This window comes from Talpa occidentalis, unplaced genomic scaffold (genome assembly GCF_014898055.3).
Source record: "Talpa occidentalis isolate TD23 unplaced genomic scaffold, MPIMG_talOcc4v2.1 talOcc4.8, whole genome shotgun sequence".
NCBI classification, from domain to species: Eukaryota; Metazoa; Chordata; class Mammalia; order Eulipotyphla; family Talpidae; genus Talpa; species Talpa occidentalis.
Genome location: NW_023605194.1, coordinates 57,393,541 through 57,413,484, shown reverse-complemented (window position 1 = coordinate 57,413,484; position 19,944 = coordinate 57,393,541). Strand labels below are relative to the sequence as shown.

The 19,944-nt window shown below is 32.6% G+C and overlaps 1 protein-coding gene across 7 annotated transcripts in view; it reads right to left on the bottom strand.

The window, feature by feature from the left end:
• The window catches only part of PCDH15 (protocadherin related 15), a 1,524,279-nt gene that overhangs the window by 259,595 nt on the left and 1,244,740 nt on the right, over positions 1-19,944 (bottom strand). For all 7 annotated transcript variants that reach the window (XM_054690675.1, XM_054690674.1, XM_054690669.1 and 4 more), the window contains 2 exons: positions 16,705-16,898; positions 2,327-2,459 (listed from right to left, as the gene is read on the bottom strand). In XM_054690675.1, the coding sequence (XP_054546650.1) occupies positions 2,327-2,459; positions 16,705-16,898 (327 nt within the window). The remainder of the gene's footprint in view (positions 1-2,326; positions 2,460-16,704; positions 16,899-19,944) is intronic.

Below are 19,944 nucleotides of genomic sequence, written 5' to 3'. Positions count from 1 at the left end.
ACATGACATTTTCCTCTGTGGAACAATATCAGTATAGCAGTCAGGCAAAAGAGCCTTAAAACAATGAAGAAAATCACTACCTCTCAAGCAACTTTAAGATAGAATGAAAGGAACATACTTTAAAGGGGAAAGGGAGAAACAAAGATTGTTGTTTGAAAAGAAACTGCTTTGATCTCATTCAAAACAGATTATTTTGAAGCCAGTATGCTATTATCATCAAAAATATATTTCCCATCCAATCCTGTCTTTCTAAATTGAACAGTGAGTCAGAAAGTAGGTAATGTCATGCGTGAAAAAGATGATAATGTAGCCAATACTACCTTTAATGCAAACTCTTATTAGAAGTCTTTGGAAGAGTAATTTTATAGAAGCTTTTCAACTATTAGATTACTAGTTTAAATTCAATCGCAGTTGATCATGAACAAAAGTGGATGGTGGTGGCCTATGAAAAACACCTTGATGGTGTCACCCTAGTTCTTCTAATAGAAACTGCTAGTGCAATTGGCACCCTTTCTTTTGCTTCTATGAGAAGCACAACGGGTGAATAGAAATGCCATTTCAACTATCTTCTCAGCTTTTGTACTAGGGAAATTTGAGATATGAGAAAGGCCAACTCCTTTTCATCTTTAACTCATAGGTAGAATTATTCCTCTATAATATAGTTCCTAGATCTTACTAGGATTTATTGAAATGGAACCTGAGCCATCTTACAAGTAAAATTCTGTCCTATCTTTTAAAAAGCTTCATTATATAACAATGCATTCTTAAATATTTAAATGTAAATCATGTAAAATTTCTTGGGCTGAATCTTAAATATATTTACTTTTCTTCCTGTTTAAATAAATGAGTATTGTCTGTGTGTGTGTATAATATTTCATTATTCCATTTAATGTCCATGTTTTTGATATCTCATTGTAAATTTATTACTATAAAGATTTAACTAGCTTTATTCTCCCTTCTAGTTATATTGTAGGTTTTCTCTTTATTTTCATCAAAATCCCATAACTTTCCTTATTATAAAAATGTTTTCATATAGTTTTGATTTTACGTAAGTTTTAATAGTAAAGGAACAACAAAAGCAAATTCTCTCTTGTTATGTGGGAATAAAGTAAAAAAAAATAGTTACTAGAACAGAGGTAGAGGTATCTGATAATACTATTCAAACTTTTAGCAGCCTCAGGTGTTATGTGAGATATAATGGAGTGTTTGGAAGTTCCAATTTTTTTTTTTGGAAATGATAAGAATTCAGTCAAATGATGTGTTACTTTCTAAGGGGTTTACTTTCCACATCTGGATAATAAGGTTGATGTGTTTCACCATTTTAACATCCTTTTTATTATTAAAATTCCATGATATTTTCACTTTTATATATATCAGGATTTGAGAGCAAGGTATCGGTATTCAAATGGGATGAGGAAGATGTGGTTATGCCGTATGCCACTTGATTGATGGTGAAATTGATTTGGGGATTTTCCTAAATCATCGCATGATAATATTCCCTAACATTCCTGAATTCTTATGTCAGCAATTCCTGTCAGTCCCGTACAACACCAGAAGAAGAGAAATGTTCTGTCCTCTGAACAACCATATGCAAAATACTACTTCATGTAATGGTTCTTATGATTTTTGCAACAAATTATAGTTTGACAATCTAGGTAGCCAAACTTGAAGCTGTATATATGACTGAAGATACAGTATTTTCTGACCAAATATGCTTTGGTAAGGAGTATTTAAATAGTGAAAGCTAAGCTATCATTTTTGCAAGTAACTCATATCCCATGAAGCTGGAATTACAAATGGTAATATCAACAATCCAATCTGCTTCATCTAAATGAATAAACTGAGGCACAGCAATTTCAATATTTGTCCATGCCAGAGAATGAAGTAGGGTCTGCCTCAGAATTAGAATGCCTGCCATCAGTCAGTGAATCTGAAGTTATTTTCTCTTACAACACTGCAGCAAAAATAAATCCTGCTGGGGCAAAAAAATCCAAGACAGAAAATAATAGTCAGCTGCAGACTCTTTGGTGCAATATACAAAATATTCAAGAGCGTGTTTCCAATCCCTTCAATCTCTCTTTTAATGATTGTGGCTAATCCCTGCCAGCTACATTAGTTCTTCAATTGTGACAATCAATAGAATAGATTAGCTGTGGAAACCCTCCATCCATATTATCCCTGCTTTCCTTTCCAGATGGAATTTTCATTCACTAGAGCATAAACAGACATGTGAGTGCCCCCCAACCCCCACCCTCCTGCACAAATATAAATCCATTAGCCTTCAGGTTGCTGCTACAGAACTTTATATATATACTAAACAGCATACCTGTAGATTTAATAAAACAGCACCAGTTCTCATGGCCTCACTGATTTCAAGGCTATACATCAGCTGTGGGAAGCGGGGAGGGCTTTGATTGTTTGGGGGAAGCACTTCGATGTACACAGTACAGATGGAGTACCTGCAGAGAAGGAGAGAGAACAAGATGGGTAAAAATCTACATCACATTTAATGACAGACTGCATCCCACATTTGGTTGTTGGGTTTACAGGAGAGGAAATTTCATATTTTTATGAAGTGATTCAGAATAAAAGAACAGAAAATGAAAGCACCCGCCAAAATGTAATGTCTTTATGAAATTATCTTAATAAAAAAAGAGAGGAAATGCCTCAGGTACCAATTTCTCTTACTTAGATGAATGGTGTGAATTTAAAATGGAATAGCTATACAAATAAAGCTAGTAAATTAACATGGCTTGACTTCTGACTTTACTTTTTAATGCCTCTCTGATAGCAAAAAGCACTCTGTAAAATATCTAGTAATTTGAGCTGTCCTTGGGGCTCTCTTCCTATTAAAACCAGCAGAGGGAGTATTGATTAAAATAACACAGAAAACAAAATATAGACTGTTTTATTAATTCTGTTGCTCAAATCAATTACAATGCAAATGTAAGCCAGGAGTCAGGATTATAAAATAATCATTGTGCAAAATAGTTAGAAAAAATTAAATATGTTTTTCAATCTTCTTTAAAGCATATAATACGAAAAACTTGAAATTTGATTTAAAGACTAACTAAATCATAATTCTTGTTTAAAAAATGTTATAATTTCTATTTGGGGACCAGAATTTTCTTAAGGTAGCCCAAAGTTCCTTTCATTTAAAAGGCATAGTCATCATAATATTCTGAGCTTATATTATTTTTTTTTGCATAACTTTAAGGAAAATACAGATCATGGGCACTGAAAATTATTAAGCTTATAACACCATGATAATCAAATTATTGCTGAATATATCATTAGTCTAAATACATAGAAAATATTAAACATCTCTAATAATATCCATTGACTTTAAATAATTTCATATTTACATTTATTACAATACTGCTCCAAAGTAATCCATTTAAAACTAATCTCTTAGACTTCTCTAATGAATTAAATATTTGTATTCATTCTTGCCTGATTTTATTACTTCATTATTAAAATTAGCCAGTAAAATTCATCAAATTTTAATGAGTTTTGGAGCTTTATTTTTACAACTGAGGTTTTTAAGGGCACAATGTTTATAGTAGATCAAAAAAATGATGATGAGGGTGATGACATCTTGCTTACAAACTTAGTGATATCTTCACAGCTAGATGCAAATGAAAGCATGATAGTGATAAAAAAGGAAGTTTTAAAATGTAATGTATGTTCCAAAGATTCCTACTTTTCATATTGTGGGAATAAAGGCACTGTCATTTTGAGGTGTACCCGTTATGCTCCCAGGTGGTGATCAGTCTCCAGCTGCAGCCAGGAGATGTACATACTCCCTGATATTACCCTTCATGATCCTAGCTTCTTTTAATGTCTTTTTTTTATCAAGTCATTTAAGTATTTTATCGATCTGTTCCTTTATCCTGCCAGCACATTCACTATGTATAATGTATATGTATAATGAGTTCTATAATATTTCACTATGTATAATGAGTTCTATAATATTTACTCCCTAATATATTGGTAATAATCCTAGTTGGGTGATATTGAGCAAAGGATTTGTAACCGCATATCCCTGGGTTAGAATTTTTATTCTATCATGTGTGATATTGCATAAATTGCATTTTTTCAGTTTCACTGTTTTTTATCTGAATATTGAGAATTACTAAGGTTATTCTCTATAATCATCTAAGGTTAGCATAAGGATTATCTAAGATTAGATATGCATGTGTGAAAAAATATATATACACATACATATACATAAGCATGTTAAAATGCATTTATCAGTTATTATTCATAATTGCACAAAATAAAGCTTCTTATTCCATTATATGGCATGAGATAAATAAGCTTGCTCTTTTATCCTTATCCCTTATAAAATTTTAGAGAATTTCATCCTCTGATATTTTAGGCAAAATATCTAAAGGTATGTACTTTCTTTTCTCTCCCCAGAAAAGGGTGTGCAGGTATCAGGGTTTGGACATTAGATACAACTCTTTTGTTGTGGGATGTAAGAATCTATGTTTGTTTGTTTTTTTTTTTTCCCACAGATATGCAGTTTTACTTATACATACTTGATTTTGAAAACACTGCCTCAGAAGTTCATGTAAGTATAACATGTAGACTCACCAGCATTTTTAAAATTATCTTCATTCAAGTAACATTGGTTTATGATAGGTATTACATAGATTTCAGGTTTAAAGTCACATACACCAATGTGTTCATATACTATATGCCTTTTATGTTAGTAGCCCAGGGACTACTCTAGTAAATTGATTTAGACATCTTCACAATAACCATAGTGGGAAGAATTTCCTCACTAACTTTTTTTTTTTTTTTTGACCTACCAAACCTAAACCCAAAATGAATTCTTCATTTAAAAATGTAAGGTCCGTCCTGCCTTTGATTATCTTTAATCTTCAGTGAACTGGTCTGGAATACACTTTTTTTTTTTTTATCCATAATTCCATCTGTAATTATTCATAAAAATAGACTTTTTTTTTTTTGGTCAAATTGTTTCCAGGTTTTTTTTTTTATTAAATTTTATTTTTATATTCCCCCATACAATTGCAAATGCCCCATTCTGACCCCAATCCTTCCCCTCCCACCCCCCACCCCCCAAAAAGTGTCTCTGGTTCATAGTTTTTTGTTGATTTTGATTTTCACTTTCTTATATTCATTTTCCTGGTCCCTTATTTAAGTTTTCTAGATTCCTTTAATAATTTTTACTAGAATATAAATTTATTTTTACTGTTGAAAGTATAGTTTACATTAAATTTAAATTCTGTGTATATCTTTATCCTTTTCCCTTTGAGTGAGTTTTCATTTTAGAGGTTATAACTGCTGGCACTCACAATACCTTCAATAAAGACCTTCAAATTGGATAAGACTTAAGTATATGCTTTCAAGAAAACTTTAAAATGCAAAACTAAAGGCTCAAGGCAAAAGCAATGAACAATTGGTCCTTTGTGACCTATGACAATCTTCTTCACCTGTGCTACTCCTTTGCTTCCTATGCTTCTTTCCACAATACAAATACAATAATTGTGAAGTATGACCTCTTCCACAGTGAACTTGGACCAGAGTTATCTAAAGAATTTCATATGCCAAGGTCTTGCCTTTTATCTTCAACATCCTGGTACTTCTTTACAATGTGTTTAAACAAGCACCAGTCTTCCTGAGGGTTATAGTCTTTTAAAATGCTATTTTTGTTTTATCCTTCACATTAGTGTGAGGACAGAACTGACTTTCCTAAAACTGAATACCAATAATATTAACTATAAATTTACATCATTAATTCTGTAATAAATAGTAATTCAACAGCATCCATTAAGCACATAATAAAACAGGATGTTGACTAAATAATTTATATGAATAAATTGCATTTCCATGGCATAGCTAGTCTTAAATACATAAAATTGAGCATCTATACAACACAGATTTTAATTTTATAATATAGTCCAATGAAATAGATAAATCTCCAGGCCTAAAGCTAAAATCCATTGTTTTTCTCATTGGTAACAAGTTCATAATAGGATAAGAGATGTAATATATTTTCTCAGATAATCTTACCATTTTAAAAGACTATAAACCATCTAAATTCATTTTACAAAATACTAGAAAATCAGAAAGATTGAGTGACTGAATCAAGGTTGCAAAGTTAATTAGCAAAAAGCAGACAAATTAAAGGCCAAATCAATTCAATCTGCCTGCCATTTCTCCCCAAATTCCACAAAAAAGGGAAATAAAAAGAAAATCCTTCATTTATAATGAAGGATCAAATCTTACAGGAAATAATTTCAACACTTGTATACAGGTTATTATATCACACTTAATTTTAAATACACCATTAGTAAAACCTCTCCCATGACCCTTTTTTGTTAAAAATAAGACAAAATAAGGTATGAATAAAGATTATAAATATCAACTTAAATGACTGTTTGGAAATAGTGTAATACAAAATTAATAAAATGTCAAATTCTTTTAATAAGCCAATAGAACTCAGTAGTAAAGAGACATGTTGTTTGTGTTAAGAGTATTGTACTGACTAGATTGTAATTTTCTATCAAAAGTATCAATATATACTATAAAGTATCTATTTGTAGCTATATTTCTAAACTTGTTTCAAAGATGAAGGTGATTGGCATTTATATTGCTTTCACAAGTAGACTAGAAACAGAAAAAAAAACTTATTTTATCTTTTATCTCCCACTACCATTGTTAGAAAAGCTGCATTTATAGTTTAGTGTTTACATGATTTACTTTATTATTTTGAAATTATTTATAGGCATCCACAGAAGCAAAGCCTTCAGATTTCAAACAAACAAAGGGAATGTCAAAAATTCCTTAGGGGAAGTTTAGGGACAGAGATTTTAGAAGCAAGACAATGTACTTATGTGTAAAAACCATAAGGGCACTACATAGAGGGGAAAGCACTTGCAAAAATTCAGAGCGATAAAGAGAAAATGATAAGTTTTTACAACTAAAGGAAAGGTATAAGTAAGACAAATGATAGGACTCACAAAGGCCAGATCACTCAGGGATATATGTGCTATGCTTACTGGTTTAAATTTTATCTTGATGAAGATTGGTTGATAGATTTAAATAGGTTAATGATATGACCAGACGCCTATAATAAATAGTTCATCCAACACATCATGTTTTGTTTGTCTCTGTGTCTTTCGTATTGTTTTTCCCTCTAATTGAATGTCATTGTATTATTCCTTTCCAAGTTAACCTACGTCCAACTGTTTACTACTTCATGTCAAGATTTACCTTTACTGTCATAAGAATGTAATGAAGACAAGGATCTCATCTTGTCTTATAATACCAGTGCATTCCCAAGAGGCTATAAATTGTGGGGACTCAATACATTTTTGTTAAAATGAATAACCCTGACATTTTTTAATTTATGTTAAATATTTCATCTGTATCACTTCACTTGCATGAGAGTGGTCTATATGAAAAAACAAAAAAAAAAGAGAAACAACAAATGTTGGTGAGAATATAGAGAAAAAAGAAGCCCTCATACATTTTTGGTAGAAAGGTAGACTGATCTTGCCCCGATGAAAAACAAAATGGAGTTAGAATAGATATACTATATGATCTAGCAATACCATTCCTTGATTTTTATCCAAAGAATACAAAAACACTAATCCAAAAGGACATATTCACTTCTATATTTATTGCAACACTGTTTGTAATAACTGAGTTATGAAAACAACCTAAGTGCTCAACAAGAGGTATGTGGATTAAGATGATATGGTACATATACATGATTAAATATTACTCATTTATTTAAAAAAAATCATGACTTTTACCATTTGTGACAAGAAGGATTTAACTGGAGGGGATAATGCTAAGTGAAATTCATCAAGGGAGACAAATACCAGATGATTTCACTTGTAAGTGCCATACAGAAAAAAAAAAAAAAAGAGCTTAATAAAAATCCTAGAAATATGACTGCACAATTGAGACTACTAGAGGATGAGGATGAGCGTGGGAATGAGAAAAAGGGGGGAGAGGGAGCCAAATGGCAAATGGCAAGGGAAGTGGGTACGTTCTAGGTGAGTGTGGTGTAGTGATATACGTCTGACGAGATATGATCCTATTCCCCTGAATCATATAAAGTGTTGCAAACCAATGCTATATTAAAAAATCATAAAAAATGTATTATCTGAAGTTATTCAAATAACATATATTACAATGGAAAATAATTTTATTTGAGAATATGTTACTTAATCATTTGTTAATTAGATTACCTTGCATTCCATGAAATAAAGTGATCATGCCATGAATCAATCATTTTATCATAATCTTATTCCAAACTATTTGCAGGGAGGGGCTATCTTCATCTCCATGTTTTCTTAAATAACCAATAGCAGTATTTTATTTATATTATGATGAAATTATCTATTGAATTCAATTAAATAAGTACAAAGAACCTATATAAACAAACAATATTTAAACATCTTATTAGCTTTTGAATCTTGGTTTTCCATTTTGTTATGCTTATCAATGACTAAAACAAATACAAAAATAAAAGTATTATAAACTATTTTTCCTTTTACACTCAACATTTTTAGCTAGTTGACTCAAGAAAAATAGCATTTATAGTTAATTCATATCATTTTTATTTTGAGAGCCAATGTTACTTAAATTGATGAATTAAGGTTTCCAAACTGAAAAGAATAAAATAGAAATTGCAATTATTAACCAATTAGGCTTATATGACACAATGCTAATGGGGTCAATTAATAAAATATATCAAATCTATACTTTTATGCTCATTATTTTCAAATAGCTTCTTTCTTCCAAAGCAGATACTGAAAACAGACTCACAATTCCTTAGTTCATTCATCAATTCAATTTGAAGGTTTAATTTTTCTCCCAGAGAAAAGCAAATGCCATTATCTTATGGGGAACGTGGCATTGTCCAAGCAGATAGCAGATAGTATGGAAAGATGTATATAGATTTTACTCTTTGCAGATTTTTTTTTAGATTTATTTTTATTTATTTATACAAGCACTGGGTACAGTTAGAAATGTGGGAGGGTGAGAGAATTCACCAGAGCCAGAGCAGGGCACAGAACAGTCAGAGTGACAAAGAAATACACTGCTGAGAGGAGCAGCGGGCACGGCAGGAGAGGTCTGTCGTGCCATGTGGGACCCTCACCGTGGCCAGGGATCAAACCAGCGCTGCAGAGCCTGCGGGCAGCTTCGCAGCCCAGTGCTCAACTGCTGCACCACCAGGGGAGGCCCTCTTTACAGATCTTGATGCTTGACCAAATATTATAAGGTGAGCGTTTATGCCCAAATCGTACACATAAAATAAATAATGAGACTAAGTCCACTAAATACCTAGTGTCCTGAAAAGACCTATAAATATGGCCCTTCCCTTCTAGAGTTTTATATATTTTATTCAAGTTAGAACCTACTATTGTACCTATTAGTTAGGCATGTGTTGCCTAGACATACAGTAAAATGACTTTAAAATAGAAACTGAATAAAAAGTCAATTATAAAATCCCATTAATAACAAAATGGTTACAAACACATCAGCTATAACATGTGATTATAACAAAATGCATATTTAGTCTTATAATTAGCATTATTAGTATTGTTGTTTAATAATTGTAGTATTTCTTCAGTAGGATAGTAACTATAGAAGGATGTGAATATGGAACAGAGTGGAGGAGGTCTAAGAATGCAGTAGTTTGTATTTAGATTATGGTTCTAACACTTGTTTGTAACAAGGGGGAATTTAACAAAATCAATTATCCTTTTTCCTCATCCAATTTTAGGTCTGCAAAAGTGTAAGCTTCCAAAAGAAAAATGTAAAGCACCTTGCATAGTGTCAGATCTAAGATCAATAAACACCAATCATATCTAACCTTTTTTCAGAGACCAGCATGAGTGAATCTACTGTTGCAAATTATTTAAATTCTAATTCAAATAATTTTGGATTCTGTAACTACTCAATATTTGAAAAGTATTATATATATTTTCTTCCAAAGAAAAGGCACCTGTTTTCTCACCTTAAGATATATAATCTTGGGCCTCCCCGGTGGCGCAGTGGTTGAGCGCTGGGTTGCGAAGCTGCCTGCAGCCTCTGCAGTGCTGGTTCGCTCCCCGGCTGCTCCCTGGCCACCTGAGGAGGGTCCCACATGGCACGCAGACCTCTCCTGCCACCCGCTGCTCCCCTCAGCAGTGTACTTCGGTCCTCCTGCTCTGCTCCCCACTCTGGTGAATTCTCTCACCCTCCTGTGCTTCTGACTGTATCCAGTGCTTGTATAAATAAATAAATGAATCTTTAAAAAAAAAAAAGATATATATCTATTTCTTTTTTAGATAAACTATTGACACACTCAACTAAATGTGCCCTAAACTGAACTTTTATCTCATTTCTCTGCCTGAAGTTTTCTATATTTCACCCAGAGTTCTTCTAGAAACTAAAATTATTTCACATGACTTATTATTTTAAAATTATTTCAAAATCCTTTAACAGGATATTTCAAGTTTCTTTTTGTAGATATTTTGCCTTTCCTTGAATTAAAGATAATACACCATATAACACTGACTGAGTTGTAATTATACACAAACCCAAGCTAGTTCAAGGCCTCTCAGACTGTATAAAAATGTGATATTTTTATTTTAACTGGCCAGCAGCTATTAATTCTTCTAGACTCATCATGGTGAGGAGGACTTTCAATTACTCTCTAATTATGACAAGGGCCCTTACCAATGCCTAGAAAGCCAAGATTTTACCTCAGTATCAAAATTATCATTTAAATGGAATTTAATTATTTATATACCACTTTCTACACTTTTAAGTAATTTGGGGGAGGTCTGCAAATAACAGTACTGTTTATATTTTTATTTTTAGAACACAGTGACAGTTATGTAATAAATGATTTTATTGGCTAAATAAAACATCTTGTTGTCATAGATACTTTTTTTTTTTTTTTTTTTGTGGGACCCTTCCCAGGGGCCGGGAACGAACCTGTGCTGCAGAGGCTGCGGGCAGCCTCGCATCCCAGCGCTCAACCACTGCGATGCCAGGGGAGGACCCACAGACACTTTTTTAATCAAAAACAAAGTCAGTCAATTGGTGTATAGTGTGAGAGAAAATAATATTATTTCATATCTGACTCAGTTTGGGGAAATCTTTAAATATATTTGAGTTTGTGTCACAATGTCCCATATCCCAAATTCACTTATTTTTTTTAGAAAACAGAAAAGCTATTAAGAACCTTAGAAAATAAAAGAGAAAGACATTTTTTAAGAACTTTGGTAAATCTAACAATTGAGTTCTGGTTTCTGGAGACATGAGACAAATAAAGCACGATGCACCTGTGAACTAAAACTCTAATAGGGAAGAAGCAAGGTTGACAATAAACCCCATACTATAAATGGAAATAGATAAATAGATAAGAGCACTTATCTTAAATTATAGTGGGTAAAAAAATTCCAACAAAGATATATGAAAATATTTAGAATTATTGTGGTTATAAATATGTTATCAGACAAGACTTCACTGAGAAAATTAACAATAAGTAATGAAGTAAAGAAAATTAGACCATGAAAAAATCCAAGGGAGGAATCACTCAGAGAAAATAAAAAGTTAAGCTCAAAGTTTGGGGAATAGCTGTGAGTCTTAGGGACAGAGAAAAAACAGTTGTGATGAGTGGAGTGCACTGAAAGAAACAGAATCAAGCTGCACATGAAGTTAATATGAAGAGGTAACAGAAGACTATCTTGAGGTTGATATCAGCTAGCAAACTGTGCTGGGTCCCACTGACATTTTAATGATTTTGCTTTTTATTATACATAGATGTGAAAATACATAGGAGATTTTTTTTTATATTATCAGAATCAATCAAGTTACTGTCAGGGTGGAAAATGAAAAAGGGTATGGTCAGAAGTCTAATTAGAAGTTTTTCAACAGTCTGGACCATGGTAAACAGTGGTTTGATTATTCGTAGATGTTAATATTGAAAGTGGTGGGGATCATTAGTTTCTGACAATATTTTTAGTATAGATCTTATAGAAGAGCTGCTTTGAGGAAGAAAGCATTTAAAATGGGTCCAGAGTACCTATAAGATGGAGGATGCCTTAAATCACAATGGATATTGAGGTCACCAGGAATTTTTACAAAATTACTTTTGAAGTGTAAGTCTGCTAGCATGACCTGCAGATTTGTTGGTGACTGTGGAAGGTTAGGTTAGAGAGAAGGGAAAATCTGGTCAGATGACAGTAAGAAGGAGACTCACTGTTCTTCACTTTTAAGATACACTATAACCGGAAGAGAAGGGAGAATGTAATGGATAAATCAGGCAAAAGGGGTCAACTGTGTGGTGAGGGATAGAATTCAACTTTTAGTGGTAAGGTTAATGGAGTATATACAGATATTGATTTACAATGATGCACACCTGGAACATTATAATGCAATGCTAGTTCAATAATTAGATATTAAATAATCAAAAGAAAGCATAATAAGAAGAAGGGAGAATAACCTAGAATTATCAATAAGGAACTAGAGAGGCATCTACCTAATCTCCATGATTACTAAGAGTGGTATGGAGAGAAAAATCCCCATGTTAGTGAGCTTAGGGAAAATGATGGCCTTTTTATTCTGGGAGAGATTTAAAAGCAGGGAATGATCCACTCTATAGTTTTACATAAGGAAAAAGTATCTATTTACAGTAACAAAAGAAAAAGAAACAGACCTAGAGTGAAATGTGTAGGACTTGTATAAAGAAAATGTTTTTTGGAAAAATATTCCTTGCTCACGTATTGGAAAATTTAACATTGCCAAAAGGCCATTTTCCACAAAACAATATAAAGATTCAACACAATTCCAATAAAAATATCGATGGCATTTTTCAAAAAACAGTCTGGTACTGAAATAAAAAGAGCCACACAAACCAATGATGAATAGAATTCAGAGTCCAGAATAAACCCATGAATGTATGGTCAGATAATCTATGAATAAGGAGCAAAAACATACACTGGAACAAGGATAGCCTGTCCAATAAATGGTTTTGGGAAAACTGGACAGCTACATGCAAAAAATAAGACTAGACCTTGATCTCACACCATACAACCAAAGTCAGCTCAAAACGGATCTGGGAGTTGTAGGTAAACTCAAAACCATAAAATACAGGAAGAAACAAAGGAAAAGCATTTGATGACATAAGCTTTAGCAATACCTCTAGGGATTCATTAACAACAGCAAGGAAAACAAAAGAGAATATAAATATTTGGGGCTACATCAAACTAAACAGTTTCTATACAGCAAAATAAACCACAATGAAAGCAAAAAGACATACTACAGCATGGAAAAATATATGTGCATACCATATATCTGATAAAGGGCAAATCAAAGATCTACAATGAAGACATAAAACTCTATGAAAACAAATAATGCAATCAAAATATGGATTCTTTTACTAAACAGACACCTCTCCAAAGAAGACATTAAAATGGTCTGCAGGCACATAAAAAATGATCACAATCACTTATTTTAAAGATATGCAAATGAAGAACACAATGAGATATCATGTCACACCTGTGGATAGGGCCCATATTAAAAAACAAACAGAAAAAACAAGTGCTACAGAGGATGTGGAAAATGGGACCCCTCCAAACACTGCTGGTGGGAATGCAAACTGGTGCAGCCCTTATGCAAAGCAGTATGGAAGTGTCTCAAAACATTAAATATGGGTTTGTCAATTGACCCAGGAATTCTACTCCTAGGAATCTGTGCAAAAAATTCAAAATCACTAATTCAAAAGGAAACCTGCACTCTCATGTTTATTGTAGTCCTATTTACTGTAGCTAAATTATGGGAATAACCTAAGCTCCCCAGAACATTTCAGTAGATCAAGAAGATGTGGTATATTGATACACAGCAGAACACTTATCCAGTGATCAAAAAATTTTCATGTAATTTATGGTAACATGGTTGGAGCTTGAAAGGATAATCCTCAGTGAAATAAGTTAGAAGAAGAAAGTAGTGGATGGTCTCACAAATATATGGAACATAAAGTGACTAAATTAATAGTCTGATAAAGACACACTGGAAAACGAGCCCTAGATTGCAGACTACAGAACTGAAGCACCAATGTGCAGAGAGAGCAGAGGAGAAGAAAAAAGAGGAAAGGAAGCATAATGGTCAATGGACAAGTTGGTGGTGGGTGTACTATGGTGGTAATACCCAATGGGGGTAGCCCGATATTATCTCAGTTCAGAATAAATGTATGTTAAAAAAAGAAGATATCCCTTGAGGAAAAAAACACTAAGGTGCATAAAGGAAGTTGGAGGAGTAAAGGATAGATATTCTTTAACAGATTTAATATCAAAACAATATAATTTAGCCCTAAGTAATTAACTTAGCAATTGGTTAATAAAAAAGATAGCTAGAAGAACCCCATTAAACTGGTTTATGGAAAGTCAAATAAAAATAATAGAAAAAATAACCATTAAACTTTTTAGGGAAAAAATAGTATGGTAAATTAGCACCACTATATTATAAAGCATAGTTTTAATACTTAACACTTATAATGGTGTAATAGCTCACAAAAAGAGAGATGAACTAATTTAATACAACAGAAATTATAGAATTAAATTCAAATGCATAATGTAATATATGAAACATCTCAAACTATTAAGAAAAATGAAATATCTTGTATATGGGAGGATTGGCACAGTTCCTTGAAAAAATATTACATCAATATCTCCTAGTATGCATGAGGATAAATCTCAAATGTAATGAAGATTTAGATATATCAACATGTATCCTCAAAATCACAAATAGAAAACAGGATAATTTTAACCTGGGATTAATGTATCAATAGAAAAATGGACAAAGGCAGTAAACACAGCATATACAGAAAATGTAAATACAACTGGCTCTTAAACATAGAAAATATTCTTAAACTCACTAATAAGTAAATGCATAAAAATAGATGCTATTTATTTTACTTGTCAGATTGTCAAAAATCCAAATGTTTGACATGACGTAAGATGTTCAGAATTGCTCATTCTTAGACTTGGTGTTCAGATATAAATTAAAGCTCCATAGAACACAATTTGACAGTTACTTCTAAAATTTATAATTGCATACGCCATTTTTTCTTACTTCTGGGAATTTACTTTTTTATGAAATTGTATATATTAAAAATGATTTTATTTTTCATTTTCAATGTTATGCATTCCTTCACTGACAGTGAAAGAGAAACTAAAATTTTAAAATCCACCAATTGTGTGATTATTATTTTTTTTGAGATTTATTTTATGTATACAAGAGCTGGGGTACAGGCCAGATGCACAGGAGGGTGAGAGGACTCACCACAGACAGAGCGGGGAACAGAACAGGCAGACTGATGAAATACACTGCTGAGGGGAGCAGCGGGCGCGACAGAAGAGGTCTGCTCGCCATGTGGGTTGCTCGGAGGCCGGCGGGGATCGAAGCGGCACTGTAGAGGCTGCACACAGCTTTACAGTGCTGCACTCAACAGCCTCCACCACCAGGGAGGCCCCACGAATTGTGTGATTCCTAAATAGTATTATATATATATGAAGAAATAATATATGGCTGTGAAAAAAGTTTACATGTGAAAACAACTCCAAAATATCTTGGGGATGGGGAAAAAAAAGAAAAATACAGCAATGTAATGATTTCCATTTGCATTTTCTTTATATGCATCTTAAAAATCTGGAAACAAGCAAGAAATTAATAAAAATGAATATTTCAGGCTGAGTATTAGATAGATACAATTGTAACAGAAGTCATTTTACTTTCTATTCTTTTTTACTGTCTGTCACTTACCAGTATTGTACAGAGAATAGAGTTGACCCTCACTAGTCTGAAATTCCACATCCAAGTATTTAACCAATAATGGATAGATAACAGTTTCTGTATAATTAGGACTGTGATGGCAACACACTAAACATGTGCAGCCTGTTTTCTTGTTATTATTTCCTAAACAATATAACAATGTTTTACATGGAATTTACATTATTTTGATACATAATTTAAACTCTACAGAAAGATGTGCATAGGTTATATGCAGAGACTGTCATTTTATATAAGGGACTTGAACATCTGTGGATTTTGGTATCCTCAGACATTCTAAAGCCATTCTCTCTGAGAGAAGACTAAGTCTATGGGTGGATGGATGGATGGATGGATGGTTGGATAGATGGATGGGTGAACAGATACAGAGATACAGACAGATGATGGATGATAGATTTCAAAGATAAATAATATATTCTATAGAATAAACATTTTCAAACAGTAAAATACTTATTAAATTGTTATATAATTAAAGGTATGTAATATTGTATATTTAAATAATTATTCAGATGTTGAGAGGTAGATTCAAAACCTGGAGATGATACATATTACTGCTACATCTGTGACCTGTCCACTTTTTAGTAATAAATTGGATATACACCTCCAATACTACCAACCTATGTAATTAAAACAAAGACATATATCCTTAAATTCCATGAAATCATATTAAATTATTTGGGGGTTTATTTTTTTCCTTAACTGCTGCTATCCCACAATTTAACAAAATCATAATACGCAATTCCTGAGACTAAGGTCTGATTCTCTGATCTAATTTAGAGCTTATAAGACAAAAGGATGCTTGCTGCACTTCTTAAATTTAATTATGGGGTGAAAGAGGAATGATGAAAAGACCGCATTGGTTCTAATATAAATTACCTTCTCTCTGCTGGAGGAGCATTATCAGCTGCTTGGACCGTAAGTGCGTAAGTCTGCCCAACTATCAATTCCACCCCGGCAGCGATGGTGATAAGCCCTGTTGTTTTATTGATGACGAAGTCTCCCTGAGCACCAACCAGGATTTCATATGTGATCTCCCCATTAGACCCTTCATCTGCGTCGACTGCAGTGAGCTGGAATTGAAAATTACAACATAAATCCTCTTGGGACACAACTTTTCACCACTGTGTTATCCTTCCCCCCAACAACAACAACAAAAACTTGTTTTCAAAAACAACAAAGTAAAGAAAGTTCTCTTGGCACATTTACAGTTGTTTTCTTGATGGAAGACTACAAAAAGAACGACATTTATTAATTTCAAGAAGTAAAATTAAGGAAATAATGATTTAATATGTTAAATAAGGTTCCTTGAATTTCTGATAAATATGAAATATAAATTCTAGTGAAAAAACATATGTACATTTTACAAACTCACTGAAATCTATATGTTTAATTATATCAAAATGTAGTGAAGAAACCTAGGTGGCCTCAAATTGCACATGAGGGCAAAACTAAAAGTTTTTCACTGAATTAAGAAAACACACTTGATTATAATAAATATACCTGTAGAAAATTTTTCTTATTTACTGACATTTTCTTATGTACTTTTCAACTCTGTGTCTTCTATAAATCAGTAGTTCTTTATCATTCACAGAGATTTTGGGGAGTTACTGATGGACACTATCATGCACTTTTTAGACAAAATGTGACCATGCACATTTACCTTAACACTTGAGGTCAATTTCAGGAATTTCAAATAAATGAATGTCCTATTCAAGTTGCAAGTTTACTATTCTGATAAAATGTAAAGAAAGTAAAGTTCGCCATCATGCTTAAGGAGATAATTTATGCATATTTTATTTCAATTTTTATTACATACTTCTTGCAGAGTAGTAATGTGCACAGAAATAGCAGCACAGAATAATTTGGAGGAAAAATTTGAGAGACTGTCATTAATTCTGTTAAGTCTAAGAATGGGTATTTGGGGGTAGACAGATGTGGCTGACAGAAGGAAATGCATTTCATAAAAAGATTCTGGGACTTACATGAGAATGACATAGTCCTAAAGGCAAAGGAGAAGGAAACTATTTGCCAAAACAGTCAAACAGAATGATATATATTTATGGAGAATTATTCAAGCCAGACAAATCCATTCTCTTTTGTGTGTGGATAAAATTAGAAAATTAGGTGGGGGGAAGCACAGGCAGTATCAATTTTGATTATAGTAAATCACTTAACACAATGTCTCAGGAAATCTTAATTAAAATTTAGCTCAAATTGGATTCAATATTAACATTCTTCCTGGGACTTAAATTGGCTAAAGGAATTTAATGATAAATGGCAAGTCATCAAGTTAAGAAGTATTGAAGAGTGTGCTTCAGGGATGTAGGTATTATGATTGATCTTATTTAACATTTTCATAAATGATATTGGAAGGAAGGGGATAAGCTGGATGATATTTAAATGGAAGAGGGCACCCATCTGGGAGATGATGTAAATACCAAACAGCACTGCAAAACAAGGGTGATAAAAATACCCCTAAAACTGCAGAGCCAGTCAACCACAGATAAGCTAATGTGTTCAGGAAACACAACTACTGTGACAGAATAATTTAGAGGAAAAAAGTAAATTTGAGAGACAGTCATTAATTCTTCTCAGTCTAAGAATTGGTATTTGGGGTAGACAGATGTGGCTGACAGAAGGAAACTATTAAAAAATATTAGAAAGGAAATTTAATGAACCAGAAGTGAATTACATTTTTAGATTACTTAAATTATATTATGCTATTTTTTCAGCTTTAGTACTAAGTAATGCAATAGCAGGTTAAGAATCAACACACATGACTTCACTCACATAAACAAAAATGTTTTGAAGAAATTATTGGTAAACCAAGGTTAGAAAGGGGGAACTAAGACATTAACTCTGCATATTCACAAAATATCTCTGATTAATATATTTCAATCTATTAGAGGAAATCTGCATCCTAAGTTAGAAAGGAATGATGAAGGGGCTAATTTACAAAGAAAGCCAGTTTACATGTTATCAGCTGAAACTAAAGTGAAATTTATGGACTTTAATTGATTTATGTAGATGTTGTCATATCTAAATGGTAAGAAATACTGTTATTTTGTGAATAGAAAGGTCAGTCTTACCTCCCACAATTCTTACCTCTTGGTTTTGTAATATGTACATATTCCAGATATCTTTAGCCCCTCTTACTCCCACATATTAAAAAAAAAAAAAAAGATTTGTCCCTGATATCCTTTGTAGTCTGGCTGCAGCCAATTTGTATCTTCAATTTCTCTTTAATGCCTTTGAGACATATGATTTTGTATAAAAGGATAAATGTAAAGAATACTAAATAATAAAATAGTGAAAAATTCAAATTGGAATTTCAAAATGAATCAGGGATAGAAAAGTTATAGTTGATGAAAAGCATGAGCATAGTACTTTTTATGAATAAACTTTTTCAGCAAACGTTATATCTAAATTAATATGAAATAAATGCGTTGGCCATTTGACACTTTAACATTCTAGGCAGGCTGGGTCTTTTTTTCTAATATGACACCTAACAGATGAAGTGATTTAGGGGCTGTGACAAAGAGTCTGAGATTCACTATGTGGGGCAACTAAATAATGAAACAATTTACTTATATTTGATTTTAATATATGCAGAGTAGCCTTTACATTGCTAATGCACTTCACATCTGATTTAGATCTACACCATAACCTTCTGCTGTTATAGAAAGAGATTTTCTGCAGTATACAAATACAAATTTGGCACTTGTAACAATAAAAGAGCAGAATACCTGCAAATCCTGTGCAGAATACCTCATCATCTAAATATTTACTCAAATCTATTACTTTTTATGACTGAGATATTCTTGTAATAAGGGATTTTTTTATATTCTAACTTCCAATGAAATTCACCAACCAATTAGGAAGGGTGAGAAATGGTGAGAATTCCCTTAATTGGTATTAGCTTAGTAATCACCCTCTGCCCATTCCACTATCTCAGAAACTCAGAAAGTGTCTGAGGCTTGGTTTATTTTGATTTTTAGCTAAGGTAGAAAGACACTGTTATGTTTCAAAATTCACTTTTCTTTTCTGTTATGTCATGCTGATTCCTTTCATTTTGTGTTCTACATTTAATAAGGTATATTTTTTCTTTTTTTTTCT